Source organism: Mauremys reevesii, linkage group 2 (genome assembly GCF_016161935.1).
Source record: "Mauremys reevesii isolate NIE-2019 linkage group 2, ASM1616193v1, whole genome shotgun sequence".
Classification (NCBI taxonomy): Eukaryota; Metazoa; Chordata; order Testudines; family Geoemydidae; genus Mauremys; species Mauremys reevesii.
In genome coordinates this window covers 109,779,468-109,794,727 of record NC_052624.1, presented here as the reverse complement: position 1 = coordinate 109,794,727, position 15,260 = coordinate 109,779,468, and the positions used below count along the sequence as shown (strand labels likewise).

The window sequence follows — 15,260 nt, the reverse complement described above, 5'->3', positions numbered from 1 at the left end:
TAGGAGAACTGTGAGACGTATGATAATTTTACAGTACTAGTACTAGAATTATTTTGCAACCTATTATAGCTGCTCGGTTTCAGTGAGTAAAGAACACCTCAGATTCCTTAGCATCAGTGTTATGCTGGTGTAAATTATTGCAGTAGAATATTAATATTGTGAAACTATTTACCAGTTGTTTTATCGGAAGAATGATATTCGAATGCACTGAAGATCATTTTCAGCATAAATCTGTGGAAGTAAGGGAAAAGCATACATTTCTATATGAGTGTCTGCACCTCACACTCATAAATATTTGTGAGGTGTGTAGGTACACATGCCCATATGTAACTGTCAGTTTTGATCTCATGACACCACATTCTCAAGATCAGATTTTCTCAAACTGATTTTCACTATGCAGCTACTTTTTCTTCCCAACAGAGGTCACTCATTTAATGTGAACTTTTTTTTAACTCCTGGGGAATTCTGAGCCACCGCACATGTGCAGAATTCATGTGTGCTGCAGAATTTTTTTTCTCTGCAGAAAATACTTTCTGCCAGAGAGACACTGCAGATACACCCTTTGCCCACCAGGGGCTGTTGTGGTGCCAAAACTGAGGGCAGCTGCTCTCAGTCAGGAATAGCCAGCCACAAAAAGGGGAAAGGGAGGAGAAGAGGCTGAGTTCCTCACAGTGCCCTGCTCATGGGGCCTGGTGAGGAGGCATGGGATGTGTGGGGGACAGACAGTATGGGGTTCATGGGGATGCTGCTGTGGGGGGTCACAGAGGGGTTCAGAAGGGTTAGTGGAGGACAGACTGGTGCGAGGGCCGAATGGGAGTGGGGGTGCAGGGCCACATGGGGATGGAGGAGTGAGGGTGCAGGGAGATGAGGGACGGGGCTGATTGAGTGGGGATTCAGGGACACATGGGGATAGGGGCAGATGTGCCTGACTGAATGAGAGAGTCTAGGGGTCACCCAGGGAAGGCTCCCCAACTCTGTAACAATCCCTCCCGTCTTCCCCCCCCCCCAACCCTGTTTCATATTTCTCCCACCCGCACCCAACAGCCCTCCAGGTTCACTCCCATGATTCTTCCCAGTAATTACTTTCCTTTCCCTCAACTCCTCCATTAGCCTGACTCCCCCAAGCCTTGGCGCTGCTTCTGAGTGGTGTGATAAATGCATTCTGTATTGTAGTTTAAATTAATTATTGTTAAGAGTTCTGTATTAATATGCCTTATAAGGAATCTATTTGTCAAAAAACATTTCCTGAATCTTTTTTGTTATCTATTGTTAGACATACTTGTTGACAGGTATTTTGAAATTACCAAAATAATTGAAACTGGCGTAATTATATTGTTACTTTGACAAATAAAATATGCAGAATTTTGCAGAATTTTAATTTTTTGGCGCAGAATTCCTCCAGAAGTGTATTTTGCTGTTTTGTGTTCATACTAAATACTTGAAAATTATGATTTAAATATCTTGTTCTGTTAATTTAGGGTGGGTGCTAGTTTGTATTACATAACACTTCATATTCTTTCTTTTGTCTGTATTTAACTCAGGTACATCAAGAGAGCGTTCACTTGATTCAAGTCACAAGCAGCTTGATCAATGAGACTGTAGCCAATCACCCAGAGTGGGCAAAGTAAGAATGCTGAAATTAAGAGCCTAGAGTAGATAAACAAGTTTCAAGGTGCTCTTATCTACAGTTTTTATATTTTTAAAAGACTCCTGTGTGTTAAGAAATGAGGGTGACTATTTCAGGCACGTGCATGAACGCTGCTGCTTCCCTTCCCACAAATCTGGTGCTAAGCTGCCTTCCAGGCCATCCCTGGAGTAGTGATCTCTTCTGGAGCTAAAAGGGCAGATGGGAGCTGAGCCTAGTGGTTTAATTGTGGACCAGTCATGGCAGAGAGTTGTGTAACTTCCTTCCTGGTAGCTGTTTTGAAGGAGCTTGTCTCCCCAGACAAGATTTGTAGGAGGGCAAAGAGGCATCAGCCACATAGTGTGGACCAGAAAATTAACTGGAAAGCCTTTTTACAGGATTGAGGGAATGATGGCAGATCTAGCCCCTTTAAGGATAGGGTGTTGGCTGGGAAACTCTCTTGAGGGAATAGTAAGATTGGGGGAAACTCTTTTGCAGTGGATTGGAAAAAAGAAAGGAATTGGTCTGGAAAACTCCTCCTTTTTGGGGGGAATTAGAAGTGAGAATAAGTGGAAGGGGGAGGAGCATGCATCTACATGTAAATGAAAGGTATGCAAGTGTGAGAGAGGTAGTGGGAAGATTGGAAGGAATAGTACGCATGATGAGGAGAACAAATAGGAAGGGAATGGTGGAAGGGAAATGCAGGGAAAATCAGTGGAGAGAAAGAGATGAAAAGGGGTAGTTAGGGGGAAAGGGAGGGAATCGATCAGTATGTGAAGGGAGTGCTCACAGTGGATTGTGTGAATAGCAGGGGTAGAAAAGATCAATCTGAGGAGTGGTTTTCAGGTGGTACGGTTACAGAGGTATTTTTCATCCTTGCTTTTATGCTGATTTAAACAAGTGAATGTTGGTTACACTTTTTTTAATCCCCAATTTGTGTAGACCAGTGATATTCAGAAAAGTGGCTCTTTAAATGTGTCTCCTGTGGCTCTTTGCAGCACATGATACTAAAACACTGTAATTTCAATTATTAACTAATCAGAATGTTTTTACTATGTTATTAACCAGTTATAGTTGATAAAATAATACCTAATAATTTTACTGTGAGAATAATGTATATAAAACTAAATATTTCCCCGTCATACTGTTTAAATATGAATATATAGTACCACAGTAAATGAAACTAATGTATTCACACTACCCAAAAGAGCCACAGTAATGTTGATCGCTAATTTGGCTCCTGAACCACTGATGTCTAAGTATCACTGTTGTAGGACCCTGCTGTCGTGCACCGAAGGTTCCCTAGTGTGCTTTAATGTAGTACTATTTAACATAGTGCATTAAAGTGTACCAGCGGGGTCTACATAGACCAATTAATTTGTAACACATAGCTGTATTTAGAAATCACACCTCCGTATAGCACATTACCCCATTTAGACAAACAAGCCCCTTGTTGGCAGCTATTGTGTGATTCAGCCCTTGCATTCTGCAGAGAAGGTAGAAATTAGGGCTGTCATGCGATTAAAAAAATTAATCACAATTAATCACGCGATTTTAAAAAATAACAGAATACCATTTATTTAAATATTTTTGGAAGTTGTCTACATTTTCAAATATATTGATTTCAATTACAACACAATACAAAGTGTACAGTGCTCACTTTATATTTTTTATTATAAGTGTTTGCACTGTAAAAACAAAAAAGAAATAGTATTTTTTCAGTTCACCTAATACAAGTACTGTAGTGCAATCTTTTTATCATGAAAATTGAACTTACAAATGTAGAATTGTGTACAAAAAACCTGCATTCAAAAATAAAACAATGTAAGATTTTAGAGCCTGCAAGTCCACTCAGTCCTACTTCTTGTTCAGCCAATTGTTCAGACAAACAAGGTTGTTTACATTTGCAGGAGATAATGCTATCCGCTTTTTGTTTACAATGTCACCTGAAAATGAGAACAGGTGTTCTCATGGCGCTGTTGTAGCCAGTGTCGCAAGATATTTACGTGCCAGATCTGTTAAAGATTTGTATGTCCTTTCATGCTTCAACCACCATTCCAGAGGACATGCGTCCATGCTGATGACAGGTTCTGTTTGATAACAATCCAAAGCAGTGCAGACCGACACGTTCATTTTCATCATCCGAGTTAGATGCCACCAGCAGAAGGTTAATTTTCTTTTTTGGTGGTTCAGGTTCTGTAGTTACCACATTGGAGTGTTGCTCTTTTAAGACTTCTGAAAGCATGCTCCACACCTCGTCCCTCTCAGATTTTTGGAAGGTACTTCACATTCTTAAACCTTGGGTCAAGTGCTGTAGCTATCTGTAGAAATCTCACATTGGTACCTTCTTTGTGTTTTGTCAGATCTGCAGAGAAAGTGTTCTTAAAAGGAACATGTGCTGGTCATCATCTGAGACTCATATAACATAAAATATATGGCAGAATGCAGGTAAAACAGAGCAGGGGACATACTATTCTCCCCCAAGGAGTTCAGTAAAAATTTAATTAACGCATTTTTTTTAACGAGCATCATCAGCATGGAAGCATTTCCTCTGGAATGGTGGCCAAAGCATGAAGGGGCATACGAATGTTTAGCATATCTGGCAAGTAAATACCTTGCAATGCCGGCTACAAAAGTGCTATGTGAATGCCTGTTCTCACTTTCTGGTGACATTGTAAATAAGAAGAGGGCAGCATTATCTCCTGTAAATGTAAACAAACTTGTTTGTTTGAGCAATTGGCTGAACAAGAAGGAAGGACTGAGTGGACTTGTAGGCTCTAAAGTTTTACATTGTTTTGTTTTTAAGTGCAGTTATGTAACAAAAAAAATCTAATATTTGTAAGTTGCACTTTCACGACAAAGATTGCACTGCAGTACTTGTATGAGGTGAATTGAAAAATATTTTTCTTATCATTTTTACATTGCATATATTTGTAATAAAAATTATACACTCTTTGTATTGTATGCTGTACTGAAATTTATAGATATGAAAATGTAGGAAAACATCCAAAATATTTAATTTCATTTGGCATTCTGTTGTTTAACAGTGTGATTAAAACTGCGTATTAATTTTTGAGATAATTGTGTGAGTTAACTGCCATTAATCAACAGCCCTAATAGAAATGTGACAAAAATAAGACTAATAAAAACTGGCAGTTGTTGTGACCAAATAGATTACTCAAGGAATAAAAATGTTCGAAAAATAGTAGAATTGCTAGATATCACAGTTTCAATTGGAGTACTTGCTTTCAGAGCTTGAAGTGTACATACGTTTCAAATTGGGCAAGAGAGAGGCAGTTAAAATTTCTTGGAAGCTTCAGATATATAGGATTTTTGAGGGGTCAAACTCTGACAGAAACATCACAGTTAATACCTCATTGAGATGAATGAAGGCAATTCACACCTCTTTTTGGCCCAAACACTTCTCCTCCCAGCATCTATGGAGAACTGTGTGGTTCTGTTCTGCAAGATTTGCGAAGCTGATGTAGGAGATACATATCCCTGGTACACTGAGGCTTGACTACTGGCCACAGGGGGTATGTCTACACTGGAATAAAAGATCCGCTGCATGGCCATGGTTGGCCCTGGTCAGCTGACTAGGGCTTGCAGGGCTAAAAATTGTGCGTAGATGCTTTGGGCTCTGGAGCCTGGGCTCCAGCCTGAGCCTCAATGTCTGCACAGCAATTTGACAGCAGACCGAGGTTAGCTGCGGGTGTTCAATTTCTGTATAGATGCCCATAGAGTGGCTCCATTCCTTCAGAGTGACCTGAGAGTGGGAAAGGGAAGATTCTTCCCCAGTACTGGAAAAAGTCCCCAGCACACATCTTGACTGGGAATAGGATTTGAGCATTGGGTGATTTACATTGCTCTGTATTTCTAGGCTGTCTGTAAGTTCAGGAAGACCACACTGTATCAATTTACTGTCCGTTCATATTTGGAAGGTTATCTTTGCAACCATATGAACTTGAAAGATAAGGTTTCCAAATTATATTTCTAACAAAGCAGCAGCTAAGAACCCCACAAGTGGCTAAACAATTATATTATAGCATACATACAGATGGACAAGATCTCTAAATGTAAATTTAGTAAGTTTCAGAGTGAAATGTAAATATAGTAATCTGTATCCTACACTGAGTTATGCTTCGTATGTTAAAAAGTCTTCATCCTGTCATTGAAAAAGGAAGTATTCTAGTTTTAACAAAGATGTTAGTTGGTACATATTTAAATTATAGGTGCTGTTGGTTGGAAATCTTTTGTTACTTTTAGTGTTTCAGGCACTGTAGTGAAATGGTTCAGAAGTATAGGAGATAATTTTATTTATACTTTCCTTCTTTAAAAATATCAGCTGGCTCCCTGAAGCTCAGGTCATTCAAAAAGCTCTCAATTCGGCTGCTAACAATGTGTATCAGTATGGCCGAGAATGGATTACACACAAGGTAAGAACACCTTCTTATTTTTTTTATTAGTTTTAGTGTTTTGCTTTTTGTTCCTTTCCAAAATAAGGCAATGATCTATACACTTTTTCCTTCTTGTAATGTCAAATGGTATCTCTTGGGCTGCTTTAGTTACCTTTAAATGTTTTGCTGAAGATTTATTCGTTCCAATCTGCTGTTTAGCAGAGTAAAGCCTATATTTGGGAATGATTTTAATAGTCTTGCTCCCCGTGGCTGCTGGAAACTGCTTGTTTTTAAGAGCTTGAAAATAGAAGTATCTATCCATCTCCCTTGTGACTATCCATGTGAAGACTCTGTAGAAAATGTAATTTGTTTCAGAAACTGCCCTTAGTTAAGCATTTTTCAGATGGTAGAATGCATTGTCCTGAAAATGACCATTTTTGGCCAACCTATGATCTTCTGAAGTTCTAGCCTCTAAAGTACAGAGTACATTGTAGATTGGGAGTTCAGTGTTCCTTGGGAGGATGGCAGGATCTTGCATTGTCCTCACATAAGCATTTTGACATCTAGCACACCTCTCAAATCTCTTTGAGTGTATTTACTGTATACAAGGATGTGACAGATCTTTGTGCTTAGTGTTTCACTGGGGAGGAGTCTCATCTCTGTTTCCATTTAATGTGGCAAAATTGCTTGTTTCAGGGAAGATGTTATGTGCTGTCAGCCACAGTTACTGAAATGCATATTGTATACCTGTAGACATTGTTGACTTTTTTGATTTTTTTTGGACCTGAGCCAAGCTTTCAGTGAAAATCTAATGTAGATGTTCTGCCTTTGAGTTCAGCCATAGCTGCTAGCTTCAAGTTGCTTCACATAATAAACACAATTTCTGTATATTATAGCTCCATAAGATATTAGGAGAGAAAGTGAACAACACTGCTGTGATTGAAAAGCAAGTGCTAGAGCTCTGGGACAGACTTTATCACTCTTGGTTTGTGAAGGTGAGTAACTGATACCTATTATATGTATCACTTTTTAGTTTTTATTGATTCCTGTTAAATTTTAAAAACATACATTCTAAGAGAGGTTTTTAAAAGCTTGTAATGTTTAGTGAAAGAAATTAATGAAGTGTCAGTTGAGTCTTCAAATGCACAAGTCAGGTCACTCTAGAATTAGGTTTCCAGTTCATCCAGATTTCTGCCCCTTTGCATATATGTAGTTATATGCATCTTTATATGTGCTATTTAATGTATGCTTAGTATATGTGTGTGTTTTTTAGTATGTCAGACCTTTGCACTGAATATTTATTCCTTGGAAGTAACATGAAAGCTATTTGTATGTATGTTTGTGCAACTTCAGAATTAAATATTCATTTGAATTTGTGAAAATGCAATTTTAGTTTAGTGTATTTTCACTGTTTCTTAAAGAATTCAGATTCAAAGTATGTGTTAGCATTCATATTATGGGAGGCTCTAGAGAGAGAACAAAATTAAGAGCAATTTTACTAAGTTAGTGTAATTTTTAAATGTATGCAATTTAAACATACAAAAAATCATAACATCATCTAACGGATTTTTCTTTACTTTCCTTATTTTTTTTAAGTAAAAACAGTATTGATTGTACATGAAATTAAGTTGTCTGTTCTATGAAACTCCAGTTTGAAGAACCTTTTATTTATAACAAAACACTCTTAAAATGTTTGTAACTTACCAAGAAGCTCTCTGTATTTCTGGTAACAATATTATCTTAGTGTAACTATCAAAATGAAAAAGAAAATCAAGGCTACTTTTCTTGACAAGGTGATGTAGTGAGAGGTAATATGGCTGTGTAAGTAGGGTACCAGCAAGTAAGATACTCTAAACATGAGAGAAGTGAGACTTCGATAAAATGAGAAGGCTTGTCAAAAATGTCCTAAAATCACAAGTAAAAGAAGTGAAGTCCTTAGAGGTGGAAACTGGTATGGATGCTTGTGGCTGTGGTCGCTGGAGGGGCTATTCTGAGAATTCTCAGTTGGGGAAATTTCCAAAGAATAGGGCAGACAATCCCCCCCCAAACTGGTGGTTTATTCTATAATTAGATACCCCTGGGGGAATTCTGCATCACTGCATGTACGCAGAATTAATGTATCCCGCGGATTTCTTTGCTTCCCTGCCAAAAAATGACTTTCTGACAGGGAAGCTGCAAGAGCAGTCACGCACCACTCCCTAGCAGCTCAGGTACATCACGTCAGGCACCCAGAGCAGCCGGTGGAGAGGTAAATCACCATAGGGCTGGGGACACCCTAGCCAGTGGCTCCTACCTTAAGCCAGGATCAGCTGCTAGTCCTGGCTGGGCTGGAGGCAGGAGAGAATGGGACTTCCTCTTCCCCTGCTAGGAATGGCTGGGGCTATGTCAGACCCACCCTCAGAAACCTTCCCCAGCTGCAGGAAGCTCAGCATCCTCCCCTGCTTCCTGCCCCATCACTCCTCAGCTGAGTGGGGAGGGGTCACTGTATGGGGAGCTGCTCCCCCATCCACCCAACCACTGTGCATCTGGACCTCCCTGCCAAGCCTCACCCGGTACATCACCTAGCTCTTCATACCCTAACTCTACCCCACTGAACCTCAACCCCCGCATCTGGAACCCCACTGCACCCAGATCCCATGCCTCTGGATCCCCACACCCAGACCACCCCCCACTGAACTCCCTGCACTCAAACCCCACTCTGATGCCCAACCTCCTGACCACCCTGAGCCTCCACATCCAGACCCCCATGCCACAGACCCCCATTTCCCCAGCACCCAGACTCCCCCGCTGAGCCCCAGCCACCTTCATGTGGAGCCCCTGCAGAGTCCCATTGCCCCTGCACTTGGAAACCCCCCACCATCCCCAATGAGCCTCTGTGCATCCAGATCTCCCCACTGAGCTGCCTGCACCCAGATTATCCCACACAGAATCCTCTCACCCCACACTTGGATACCCCCCACACTTGGATCTTGCCTGGTTGAGCCTACTTGCCCCACACCTGGTACACCTGGCGCAGAGGGGCAGGGCCCCAAGGTGTTTCTGGGGCAGGCCCAGGCCTTGTGCTGTGTCAGGGTCAGGTGCAACCTCACTACTGTGTCTGCGTCCCAGGCATGGGGGGTGTAGTGTGATCTCCCACCTTCCTGCAGCCCACTGCACATGCGGAGCGGGGCAAGCCCCTGACCCCGCTCCCCGCAGGAGCTCGAGGGCCAGGTTAAAAGGTCTGATGGGCCTGATGTGGTTCGTGGGCCATAGTTTGCCCACCCCCGTTATAGTCCACCAATAGGCAGTCTGTGCAGAGTTTGTTCAAACTCTTCTTCTATGAGAAATTGCAAGGTTAATCCTGAGTAGACCTGGAGACCTCAGGCTTAGACTTTCCCTGTCAAAGTTTAAGCAGATCTGAGACAGCAAGGATCAGGTCCAAAACTTTATTTAAATTATAGCTTAAGTTCAGTGGGTAAGCCTCTTTGTAGCAAATGATCACCGCAGGCATTTCTTGGATGAAGAATAGGTAACACACCCAACTGAGTTACATTAATGATGTCTCAGCCACTCATGAGCCAACAATAAAGAGGCTTCAGCCAGTTCCACCCAATCCCAGCCCTATACTCCAGAACTGTATCGTCTTACACTGCTCAAGGCTCTCTTGGGCAGTGCAAGTTCATGAAGTAGTTTGCTACTCCCTCAGTGTGGAGTGGATACACACTAGCCTTTATAAACACACACTAGCCTTTGATAAAAAGGAAGGTCCTTTCATGGATTGAGAACTGGTTAAAAGACAGGGAACAAAGGGTAGGAATTAATGGTAAATTCTCAGAATGGAGATGGGTAACTAGTGGTGTTCCCCAAGGGTCAGTCCTAGGACCAATCCTATTCAATTTATTCATAAATGATCTGGAGAAAGGGGTAAACAGTGAGGTGGCAAAGTTTGCAGACAATACTAAACTGCTCAAGATAGTTAAGACCAAAGCAGACAGTGAAGAACTTCAAAAAGATCTCACAAAACTAAGTGATTGGGCAACAAAATGGCAAATGAAATTTAATGTGGATAAATGTAAAGTAATGCACATTGGAAAAAATAACCCCAACTATACATACAATATGATGGGGGCTAATTTAGCTACAAGTAGTCAGGAAAAAGATCTTGGAGTCATCGTGGACAGTTCTCTGAAGATGTCCCCGCATTGTGCAGCGGCAGTCAAAAAAGCAAACAGGATGTTAGGAATCATTAAAAAGGGGATAGAGAATAAGACTGAGACTATATTATTGCCCTTATATAAATCCGTGATACGCCCACATCTCGAATACTGTGTACAGATGTGGTCTCCTCCCCTCAAAAAAGATATACTGGCACTAGAAAAGGTTCAGAAAAGGGCAACTAAAATGATTTAGGGGTTTGGAGAGGGTCCCATACGAGGAAAGATTAAAGAGGCTAGGACTCTTCAGCTTGGAAAAGAGCAGACTAAGGGGGGATATGATAGAGGTATATAAAATCATGAGTGATGTGGAGAAAGTGGATAAGGAAAAGTTATAAGTATTATTTACTTATTTCCATAATACAAGAACTAGGGGTCACCAAATGAAATTAATAGACAGCAGGTTTAAAACAAATAAAAGGAAGTTCTTCTTCACGCAGCGCACAGTCAACTTGTGGAACTCCTTACCTGAGGAGGTTGTGAAGGCTAGGACTATAACAGCGTTTAAAAAAGAACTGGGTAAATCCATGGTGGTAAAGTCCATAAATGGCTATTAGCCAGGATGGGTAAGGAATGGTGTCCCTAGCCTCTGTTTGTCAGAGGATGGAGATGGATGGCAGGAGAGAGATCACTTGATCATTGCCTGTTAGGTTCACTCCCTCTGGGGCACCTGGCATTGGCCACTGTTGGTAGACAGATACTGGGCTAGATGGACCTTTGGTCTGACCCGGTACAGCCGTTATGTTCTTAAACCGAGATGAGATTTCTCAAGCACTTCAACCAAAACACACTGTTTTAGGTAAAATATAAAACAGATTAGAGAAATTTTAAGTGATAAGTAGTAGGCATAAAAGTCCCAGATAGTTACATTATGAAAATAAAAAGTAAACATGCATTCTAAATCCTAAACTTTTAGTCTGAGCAAGAGTTGAATCAAACAGTGTTTCTCACTCTGACAGACAGTACTAGCAGGTTACAGTTCCTCAATACACAGGCTGGCACTTAATTCCAGCCTGAGATCAAACTTCTCCAGTTCAAAGTATTTGTCTTTCACACCTGCTTCCAGATGTTGAGATGAGGGGGAAGAGAAGCTAAGTGATGATGCCAATGTGTCTCTTTTTTCTTCCAGCTGCTAGAAAGATCCTTGCTGTGACATGGGGGGAGGGGGTGTCAGGCAGTCCCCATTGGTCAAGCAGTCTCTGTTGTGTACATTGTCTCCTCCGCCTCTGTGATAGTGGGTTGTGTGTTTGAGCCATTAATGACTGGCTATTGATGGCTACTCATTTGTTGTAACTGAAAGGCTGGTTGTGGAGGTTCCCAACCTCACAACATATTTCACTAACATATATACACACCTCATAATTTTACATACAATCCAACAGGATATTGGTCAACAAATCAAGACTTACTAAATGATACCTCACAAGACGTACTTTGTACAAAACATATCAATTATGTGACAGTGGTGAATATGGGGGTTGCAAGGTGCTACTTTGAGGTGCAGTGTCACAGTAGGTAAACACAAACAAATCTAATTAGTATCTATTCTTAATTATCTAACAATACAGGCCTACATGTCCAGAATTCTAGTACTTAACATGGCTTTGATAATTATCTACAAGGAATGGCCCTGTTTACCATTTCGATATTCTTCTGATACACCTCTACCTCGATATAACACAGTCCTCGGGAGCCAAAAAATCTTACCATGTTATAGGTGAAACCGCGGTCTATCGAACTTGCTTTGATCCACCAGAGTGCGCAGACCCACTCCCCCCCTTAACCCTCACTGGCTCGGCATCATAATGCTACTTAAAAAAAATAATCAGTGAGTGACTTTCAGAAGAGATGCATACTGCTCACTTAGAAAGGGAACCAGGAAGGCAAGAAATAAACCAATATGGGTAATAGCAATATTCAAGAGATGATTTGAGTCAAATGGTAATCCAGTGAAGCCAATACACAGGAGCATAAATTACAGCAAGTAATATGTGAGAGGGCAGTAAGGGCCAAAATAGATTTTAAATAACCAAGAGCTAAAGGAGTAAAAATTAAACAAGATAGTCTTTAATCAGATCAGAAATAGAAAGCCTGTGGGAGAATCAGTGGGTTGGCTGGATCACCAGAGGTTAAAAGGAGCAGTTAGTTTTCAAACTATGTCCTTCTACTCCTAAGTGATTTCTTTGCATCACTCTTCAGTACAGGTGATGTTAGGGATACCTATTCTATATCTGCTCATCTGGTAAAAAAGGTAAAGCATTATTAGTAACTGAAGTGCCATAAGAAGAGATACAGGAACAAATTCTTGATTCAAAGGGCAGTAAGTCACCAGGCCCACATGGTATACATTCAAGTATTCTGAAGGAGCTTAAGTATAAAATGGTATACAAAAATATGCACTCTTCCATTAAAAACAGCTAGTGCTTCAGAGGATTGGAGGATAACAAATGTACATATATTTTTTAAGAGACTCTAGGGATGATCCAGATTGTTAAAGAACAGTAAGGCTTGCCTTTATGCCTGGCAGATTGGTTGGAGTGAATTACAGAGTACTAATACCTGGGATCACAATATTGCTTGGAGGCTACCCATTTCGTAATGTATGTTGACTGCGCTTATTGCTTGCAGCAGGGCTTCTTGCATTCTTCTGTTGCACCCCACAAGCTTTCTGTATGCCATCCTCCTCTGCTTCAGGGACTCCTTGCCAGTGCCCCCAATCTCCCCATCAGGATTCTGTGGCCCTCTGTTCTTCCCTTTTCCCTTACCAGGATCCCTCATTCTCCACAGTGCCAAGGACTCTCTGTGCACCCTATTCCTATCCCCCTACTAGTTGTTCTTTGTTCACCTCCATTCTCCTTCTGTGGCAGGGATACTGTGTGCTCCCCTATTCCTGTTCTCAATCTCTCTTCCCTCTCCCTCATTAATAGTACTTTGTATATCCCCATCGCAGGGGTTCTATGTGTATCGCATTCCTCCAGTCTCCCCCATGTCAGGAGTTCTGTGTGTCCTTTTACTCACTCATTCCATGCTGTAGTCTGTGCATGTCTCCATAACCCCCTTTTCACCTCCATTCCACACCCTCCCCCCATTATTTCTCTTTGGTCTGGAAGATAAGTCATTCAGGGCATCAACATGTTATTTGCTACTGAGAGATTGGGCAGGGATATTGTTATGCTGGAAGGGGTTAAAGGGTGGCATCAACAGATGACAATGCCTTCATGGAATCTGACTAAGCATGTCCATTTTAGAGAATTTAGAAAGCTTGACCTTTAAACAGATATTGTGATGCTACCTTAACTATAATGTTGCTACTGCATCGCTACACTTTGTGATCTGGAATGGTGAGTGAGCAGGGAGATAGCAACATTTAATTAGTCATGACCAGAGAGGACTCGCAGGAATTTCAGAGACCTAACCAAATTAGATGAAGAGCAAGAAGATGGCAAACTGATTTTTAATAAACGTTAAATAATGCACATTATTAAAAAAATTAAACTACTCGTACATCTTCCAGGGCTCTAAATTAACTGTATCAACTCAAGAAAGAGACCCGTGTGTAACTGTGAACAGTTCAAGGAAGACCTCTGCTTGGTGTACATCTACGGTCAAAAAGCAAATAAGATATTAGGAAGCTGAAGCTACTGGATTGAAAACATAACAGAAAATATTATTATACCATTATATGAATCAGTGCTGACGCTTCACTTGGAATACTTGTGGTCACTACATATCAAAAAAGGTTGGAGGAAGTTCAGAGAAGGTCAATATAAATGATTGAAAAGATTGCATGAAAACAGATTGAGAAGATTGGGATTGTTCACCTTAAAATGGAGATAAATAAGAGGTGACATGTTAAACAATAAGTGGTATAGAGAAGGTAGGGGGCAGAGACTCCCTGTCTGTCTCAAACAACAAGAAAACATTCAGTGAAAGGTGGTAAATTCAAAACCGGTAAAAGGAAATACTACTTCACGCATGTAATTAGACTGAACTCATTGTCACAGAATGTCGCTGAGGCCAAGATGACACTAAGTATAGCAGGCTGATTGTCTTACATCTGCCTTATTCAGGGTGCTTGCATTTTCCTCTGAAAGTGCTGGCCACTGTCAGAGACAAGATACTAGATTAGATAGACCTCAGGTGTGACCCAGTAGGGCAATTCATAGGTTCCTAACATTACTGTCATGGAGTGTGGGGGAGTCCGGCCCTGCACCCCTCTTCCTGGGACTCACAGTGACTCTCAGCCAGCCAGTAAAACAGTAAGGTTATTGGACAACAGGAACACAGGCTACAGCAGAGCTCGTGGTCAGAGCTGGGAACCTCTCAATCTGGCCCTTCTGGGGGTTCAGGGTGCTTGGATCCCAGCATAGGATTCCCTGAACTCCCACCACCCAGCCCCAAACCGAAACTGACCCAACCCTCTCCACTCAGCTCTCAGCCTTTGTCTAGCTCCCCGGGCAAAGGTGTTGACCTCCCCTCCCCCCTGCCTAGCTCAGGTTACAGGCTGAATACCTGTCCCTCACCTAAAGTCCTCCCCGGCTCTCCCAACCCCCACACAGACAGCCCCTGCTCCATCACAATTACGCAGTTCCATAACTGGATTAAAATTTCTGTAAGGAGTTCATCTAGCTACTGCTTACAGAACCTGTTTCCTTTGGTCTTAATACCATAAGTATTATGTATATCAAACTGTATACCCTGGAATTGCTAAATTTGTGCACATAAGTATACAAATTGTATAAATAGCAGCATTTTCAAATATTCGTATTCGATTTGGGCGTGCAAAATGCAGTATGCTCTATTTGCAATGTGTACAGTTAATTTTTGTGAAGTGATGGTAATTGAAGATCCAGTTCCGTACCATCAAAAGTCTATGGGAAGCACTCAACTGATTTCAGCAGTCATTGGATCAGTCCCTATGTGCCCTAGGACAGTGATTTTTCAAACTGTGGGTCGTGACCCAGTACTACGTTGCGGAATATAAGGGTCATGGCGGCTCTGGTCAGCACCGCCGACTGGGGCATTAAAAGTCTCATCAGCTGTGCT

The 15,260-nt window shown here is 41.4% G+C and overlaps 1 protein-coding gene across 1 annotated transcript in view; it reads left to right on the top strand.

Moving 5' to 3' along the window:
* LOC120397277 (transmembrane protein 245-like) overlaps nucleotides 1-15,260 on the top strand; it is a 132,827-nt gene that overhangs the window by 54,479 nt on the left and 63,088 nt on the right. The window contains exons 8-10 of the mRNA XM_039522976.1: nucleotides 1,542-1,624; nucleotides 5,970-6,060; nucleotides 6,918-7,016. Of these exons, the coding sequence (XP_039378910.1) occupies nucleotides 1,542-1,624; nucleotides 5,970-6,060; nucleotides 6,918-7,016 (273 nt within the window). The remainder of the gene's footprint in view (nucleotides 1-1,541; nucleotides 1,625-5,969; nucleotides 6,061-6,917; nucleotides 7,017-15,260) is intronic.